At 34.6% G+C, this 7,504-nt stretch overlaps 1 protein-coding gene across 1 annotated transcript; it reads right to left on the bottom strand.

Moving 5' to 3' along the window:
- Positions 1–354: 354 nt before the first annotated feature.
- On the bottom strand, positions 355–3,022 carry LOC131075808 (uncharacterized). The gene is made up of 10 exons (XM_058012706.2): positions 2,948–3,022; positions 2,786–2,804; positions 2,512–2,649; positions 2,254–2,409; positions 2,094–2,163; positions 1,674–1,946; positions 1,490–1,586; positions 1,048–1,378; positions 716–940; positions 355–618 (listed from the first exon to the last, which is right to left on the bottom strand). Exons 3-8 carry the CDS (start codon positions 2,624–2,626, stop codon positions 1,286–1,288), a joined length of 804 nt encoding a protein of 267 aa, XP_057868689.1. The 5' UTR covers positions 2,627–2,649; positions 2,786–2,804; positions 2,948–3,022; the 3' UTR covers positions 355–618; positions 716–940; positions 1,048–1,285.
- Positions 3,023–7,504: the final 4,482 nt, after the last annotated feature.

Raw genomic sequence — 7,504 nt, 5'->3', positions numbered from 1 at the left:
TGTTGTTGTTCGTGTTGGCTCTGTTGGACCCTGCAATTAAGATTCAATATACATTATTCAATAAGATTAACTGTGCAACATAATGAAATATTGAAAAGTGTGTTATCTTGTTGAGCTTCGCTTGGTTTCGATAATAGTTTAATATTCTCTACTTAACAGGGCCAACCACATGAAGGTGGAAGCTCATTTGCCCCTCCCCTCCCCAACATCACTCTAAATTCCCCATTAACATCTTATAACATTCATTCTTTCTTTCTTTCTACCATTAATAAAATATAGCATTCATTCATTAATATCACATAACGTTCATTAACACATAAAATTGATTAACATTAATTAACACGCAACATTCATCAATATTAATTAACACATATCATCCATAACCATTAATTATCACATAATTACATTCACTAACACATAAAAATCAGTCATTATCAAATAAGTTAGATTACAATCATTTCTTTCTTTGTTTTTTCTTTGAAGCTATGAAAAGACTAAGTGGAACATCGGTTTCTTTATCATTTCCCCCCTCTGCAGATGTTTCGCCAACTGCTCGTGATCTCGATGTGTGCCTAGTCCTAAACTGAGGACGAAGACACTGAAGCGAAGGGGGGTCCTCTGCAATAACAAAAAAATGGGTTAAATTCAAAAAAAAAAATTATTATTGTTACAAGTATTTCATTAATTTAGAGAACATAATTGTTGTGCTCTTTACCTGATGGGGCTACATCATTTTGTGTAGCCTCAACCTCAACATGTTGAACACCCTCTAGATTATCTAGAGTTGAAATACTAAAGGTTACATTAATGTTGAACACCAATTGCAATTACATCTGTTTAAAGCAATAACAGTGGTCCTCTTTGCCTAAGTGGGGAACATCATGTTCTTGATGTTGTGTACCCAGATCATGCTCCACTTGCTCACCACTGACTACATGCTCTAAAATATTAACAAAAAAGGTTACATTAATTACTACTCTAATTACAAATTAAAATGTTTAATTGTATTAATAGCTAAATAAATAAATTTGAATAGCAAATGAATACCTCCACTACTGGGATGCACATCCGGACCTTCATGTGCAGGTGGTGTTTCACAATTAGTAGGTTGCATTCCAATGACATGCACATTGTTATCATTGCTTGCTTATATAAAACAAATGTAGTCACTTTATGTTGGAACTCAACATCAATTAGATTATTGGTAAAGTATTCAATTTGAAACAACTTCCATTTAGCATATTTACCTGTGTGACGGATGCACTCAAATGTTGTGTATGCCCACTCAATTCTCGTAGCGGATCAGCCACAACTGAATAGCCTTGCTGGTAGGCAATTCTCTTGTCATCTTCTGTGTGCTCTCTATTGAATTCAGAGCCTTGCATTTTTGCTTGGTACCGTGAATTTTGCTTGCATTGTTTGATTAAAAAAAAACGTTTGCAATTTATTAATATTTTGATGCAATATTTCGTTTACATGAGATACTTACAATTCGTGCAACAAGTTTCATGTAACCACCAGAGCCGAGTTTGTGTTGCCCGTGCTTTTCTTGCCTTGCCTTGGTTGCCTTTGACATGTCACTCAGTCTATAAAAAGTTTGAAATATGTTAGATTATATAAATATAAAGAGTAATTAATTAGTACATAATTATATTCTTAATAGTATCACGTACCTTCTTCTAGCGTCTAGTGGTGTATTTCCTTTTTTCCTTTCAATTCTCTCCTTGGCATCCAAAATCAGGTCCTTCCACTCCCTCTCTGGAATCATGGGGGGACGCTCGTACTTTAGGTTCCTCTTCAAATGGGTCCTGTATTGGTCCCTCACATACTTTAGATATGTGCCACCTTTATCAAGAAGCTTGGTTTTGTCAAAGGTGTCATTTTCAAACCACTCAACCATTTGGTTTGTCAATTCATCTTTTAACCTTTTTTCTTGGTCATTCCACCTTTTAAAGCAAAAACAAACCTGTTAGATTCAGAAATGAACTGAAGCTACATTTATTACAATTCAAGAAATAGATCAAAGGAAAACTATTCTAGCAATGATATGAAATCAAAAGTGGATTAAGGTTAGTTCACATATGATGTACCACCTTTTACGTATGGTGGGCCCAAATATCTGCAATGCAATGTCACTAAGATGTTTATAGAAAATATCATTGCCTGCAAAAAATTCATGGGATCATTACTCCAAAACGAGTGATCATAAAGTAAATTACAATTAGAGTATATATAATAATAATTTTAAAGTACCTAGAACCTTTTGTATCTTTAAGGGAATCATTTCTTCGTCGCTCACCACCAATGTGGCCTGCAACGTTCCCGTACTAGCAATACGAGAAGATCCAGGAAATGATGGTATGTTACCAGCAGTAGTCGTCTCTGGCACATCCTCATGTACATCTCCTCCTACAAAAAATGAATCCACTATGAAATGGCATTAGAATTCAAGAAAGAACGCTTGAAGGGAAATAAACACATGACAGAAGATAGAGCAAAAGAGGGATCTACCAACAGTGGGTGGCCCAATATGACATGCACTAGAGGATGTCTGCATGCTACGTGTTGCCGACATTGCAGTCGGCAATACAGGTGAGGGTAACCTCTGATGAAGCAGCAGTGGCATTTGCACAATAACATTGACAGCACCTGAAGAATAATACATTAAACATATGAAAAGTGCAAGAATTGTAAACAAGGATGAACCTTTATTTTGAAAATTGACAGTATCAAGTATGATGTGTTTTGGGTACTCAAAGTGATAAGCCAAGCAAGTCGTCATCACCTGAAGATCCTGCAACAACCTGATCGTGGGAACGACTTTGATGAGGGCAGATAAATTGTTGTAAAAACAATACGTACATATTTTAGTTAATGACATAAAAGAGAATAAAATATAAACCATTATTGAACTTTTGTTATAATTAAAGCTTTCATTACTGCTTACTTGCAAGTTTTCTGTTGTCTGAAGCAATAATTCCACCCTCTCTCGTATCTCATCAGTGATAGGATGCACAGCTGCCAAAGCAACAATCTCTTTTCTAATTTTTATAAGAGGCATTTTAAAGAATTTCATAAGGCCTGTGGGATCTTCAGGGTCATCATCGCTTAACCCTAATGATTTCACATCCCTAGAAAGGTGCTCAAGTACTGCAACTCCCTTTCCCTTTCCCCAAACATCTGTATGTGTCAAGAATATCATTAACAATTACAAAATTAGTATAAATCACTAAAAAAAAGAACATAATAATGTAACAGTTTGCTTCTATCTAATTTGTACAATTACAATGAGGTTTACCGGCTCAGTAGAAGTGTCGCAAGCTACATCTTTGTCTGCGATATGTGATGGATCCATGTCGGTCTGTGACAAAGAAAAAATATAAAAAACGTTAGTGAAATTAAACCAATAGACTTAGCAAAAAAACTTCATAATAAAATGGTATATTGGATTCATTAATTGGAGGTTGGTTAATTTAAATGGTATATAGTACGTACCACCCCCATGATATTAACTTTGTTTGTATCTATACGATTCAAACTGTAATCGATTAGAAGCTCTTCGCCTACACTTATTGATTTTATCGCACATACAAATACACAATTTCCCTCGCGTGCCTCAAATATGCAATTGGGTTGTTTATTAGTTGACCCAAGTCGTGTACTAATTATAAAACCTGCAATATTACCTATTTCTTTTGGCCAACCATCAATGTATACAGTCACTCGTTTAATTTGATCATTATCTTTCTGTTGTATATAATTTGCTGACAGTGCATACCTACGCATACTTTTTTTATATTTAACAATCTGCATCCAATGTTTGTAATTGTAACAAGGTCCAACAAACTCCATCAATTCTGCAACTCTATTGTAACAGACCTTTATGTCGTCCATGGAAAATAAGCCTAAACCATGTAACGACGAAGGTGCTATGCGATATATCCTATCGTTAACACAAAAAATGATGTTTATTAGAGGAAGTTCCTTGGGCACCCATTATTTCTGTAGATGTCTATACCTCAGTGGCACCTCAATGTCGTCTTTAGTCTCATCATCATAAGAACATGACCCCCCTTGAGCAAGGAAAAATTTCATGCGTTTATTGAATTTTCTTCTAATCTTTTGACCTCTTGTTGATCTCCCTATTGTAGACCTACTACATGTGTCACTTTCATTTTCTATTATTGCATTTTCCTCACTTGACGAAGACAGATCTGACAAATACCTATTTGAGGGTACCTGCACTCCATGAAATGAGAGAGTTAATTGGTATTGAGAGAGAAATTTTGCAAATGAGGGTAATGTTGATGAAGAAGTCAGCCCTAAAGTTGATTTTGGAATGAAAATTGGAATAAGTCCAATCGAGGCCTCAAGTGTTGATAACTGTATTAGATTTGTTGCTAATGTCGAGGTTTGAAAAACTGAGGAAGTTTGTTTTCCAAGTAATTTTAAAAAAATAAATTGTTTCTATAGGATGTATTGACTAGTTATACCTGTCCATCCATGAGACTGTGCAGGATCCTCGTCAAAGGGGTTCAGGGTCCTGTACAATGTAATTTAATTATCTTATGTTAGCTAAAAATTACATAGTACACAATATGAACTTTGTAGACAAAAAGAGTATTAAATAATAAAAAGATGTTGTCATCAAAATCATTGTAAATTTTTTAATTCCTTACCTTTAATTTATGTAGACTGTGTCGGATCCTCAACTAAATGGTTGACGATGTCTGTAGTCAACGACCTGCTCCCACCAAGGGTGACAGCATCACACAGGGACTATACCTGAAATCAACACCATCAATTGAGCATCATAAGCATTACTACATTTGTAAGTTGATAAACAATACATACATACATATCATAAGCATCAGAAGCATCACATGATGTGTCATCATATATGTAATTGAGCATCACAATTAGCATCACATATCATGTGTCATCATAAACATGTAATCCATCACATATGTATCATAAATCACCATCCATCACATAGGTAATAAACAATCCACGTTCTATAAATAAACACAAAGTTCAAAAAATGTCACATGCATCATCATAAACATGTGATCCATCACATATGTATTTTAAATCAACATCCATCACATAGCTAATAAACAATCCAATTTCCATAAATAAACACAGTTTAAAAATTGTCACATAAATAGTCACTCTCCCTATCTCCATCTCCATATTAAAAGGTGCATCATGAATTAATTATGTAATGGCATTAGAATTCAAAACATAATGAATTAATTATGTAAAAAAAATTCTATCAAGAAGTCAATATTAAATAGATAATATACTAATCGCATACCTCATACATTTCATTCTTCATCATCATGAACATCAAGGTCATCATCGCCATCATCATCATCATCACCATCACCATCACCACCAGCACCATCACCATCACCATCATCATCATCATCATCATCATCATCTTCATCATCATCTTCTTCTTCTTCTTCTTCTTCTTCTTCTTCTTCTTCTTCATCGTCATTGAGAAACTGTCGATCGTGATCATCATCCACTTCATCTTCTTCTTCTTCTTCAGTATCTTCTTCTTCCATCACATTATACTTTATCGGTCTTCCTCTTGGATCATATCTAACAACAAATGACCAACCCCGTTTATGTGAAACCTTTGAGTAAAATACTTGCTCACATTGGCTTGGAAGAACATAGGGCTCATCCCCAACTGGTTCAAATGACCTTGTATTTAGCATAATAAAACCATTATCATGTTCAATAATAGTTCTATCAGGATCATTTTTATTCAATCGTAGCCTATACCATTTGATGACGAACAAAACTAATTTGAAGGAATTAAAGTCACACTCAAGTATATCATCCAAAATGTCATAGTATCAATTTTGAGACTGTTGAGGATGAATGTCATTTCTCGATGAAATATTTGTCACCTCAAAGATTGCAGTGATGCCAGGATCACAAGTTTTCTTCGTGTCATCCAACTTTTTCATGCGAAATTTATGACCATTGCAGCACATAGCGTTGTGGTGTTTGATCTGCGATATGTCAAACATGTAAAATTTATTGCATTGTGAGTTGATAAACATATGGGTGATTAATAAATTTATACATACCTGTTTATCTCTTAAACCATATGCTAAATCAATTTCCCTTTGCGTAACATTGGAATCTCCATTACGATGTGCTTCTTTAACCAATGAAGTCACACCTTCCCATGTTAACGTGCATTCAGAATGTTGACAACATTCAATCCATACCGTCATCCAATCAAGATTGTTTGCAATATACAAATGTAGTGCATCCCACTCTCGACCAACTGTACAAAAAATAAATAGACGTCTTACAATCGATTTATTTTGAAGATTAAGAATTAATTAACTACAATAACATCTTATAATTACCTCTCACTTTCCTCAATCTACCTTTCCCCGTCAAGTACTCCCCTTCGAATTTGTTAATGGTGTTGGGATCCCAAATGCAATCCACGTGGATCTTTGCTGCAAACTTAGGAAGATATTTAGAAATGTACACCATAGTCTGGTATACCATATATCCCTCCACCATAGAACCCTCAGGATGTGCTCTTTGTCGAACCAAAGCCTTCAAAAATTTCAAGTGCCTCTCAACCATCCACATTGACCTAGTGTGTACAGGTCCACACAATTCAATCTCCTCAACTTGGTGTATGAGGTAGTGTTCTTGTGCATTGAAAAAAGCTGGAGGTAGACACTTTTGCATTTCACACATTAAATGAGGAATTTTTCTCTTCCAATATTTTATATCGTCTTTATGGATTTCTTTACATGACAACCACCTACAAGGTATTCAAGACACACAAAAATATATTACAAAACAAGTAAAACAAATCGCAAATATAATATCTATACAACGAACTAAACAAATATCACTACTTACCTCATGTATTTTCCAAGATCATATATGACTTGCTTGACATTATTGTCGAAGTCGTCTGGGAGAGATAGAGGTAAAACGTACTGCAACAATTATAAAATTATCTTTTCATTTTTTTGTAACATAATGAAAAGTACACGTACGCACAGTACTTAAATACATACCAAAAACACAAGAACATGAATTACCTTAATGAAGGTATGCCAATCATGCATTTTCATCCCTGACCCAAATTCACTTTTCTTTGATATGAGATTGTTTATGTTAGCAGCAAATCCTATGGGAAATCAAATTTTTCGTATGACTTCTTTTATAGCATTGTTTTGCTGGTCCGTTAATAACCAAGGAAGCTCACTTATATTAATCTGGTCTCCATGGTTATTTGATTGAATGACATTTATCATTGCATGATTGGAATCTTGAATGTCACTACATATTTTGACAATTTTTTCTTTGTTACGCCTTCCATCCAATATTTTCCATACTGTCTGTTATATTCTTTCCAATATGCATACTATCAAACAAATGAACAATTTGTAACTTCTCGTAGTAGGGCAACCTACTAAATTGTCGGGGATAACTTTTTAGTCCCTTAGGA

Source organism: Cryptomeria japonica, chromosome 3, assembly GCF_030272615.1.
Source record: "Cryptomeria japonica chromosome 3, Sugi_1.0, whole genome shotgun sequence".
Lineage (NCBI taxonomy): Eukaryota > Viridiplantae > Streptophyta > Pinopsida > Cupressales > Cupressaceae > Cryptomeria > Cryptomeria japonica.
Note: the sequence above shows the minus strand (reverse complement) of the source record. Positions and strands in the feature narration are given on the sequence as shown.

Bases quoted from the DNA above. Each gene is read 5' to 3' on its own strand.
- LOC131075808 (XM_058012706.2), bottom strand. From the start codon at position 2,626: ATGCCACTGCTGCTTCATCAGAGGTTACCCTCACCTGTATTGCCGACT. The intron at 2,164-2,253 runs GTACTTTAAAAT...AATTTTTTGCAG, and splicing joins AAAGATACAAAAGGTTCTAG to GCAATGATATTTTCTATAAA. The intron at 1,379-1,489 runs GTAAGTATCTCA...CAAAAATGCAAG, and splicing joins TGAAACTTGTTGCACGAATT to GCTCTGAATTCAATAGAGAG.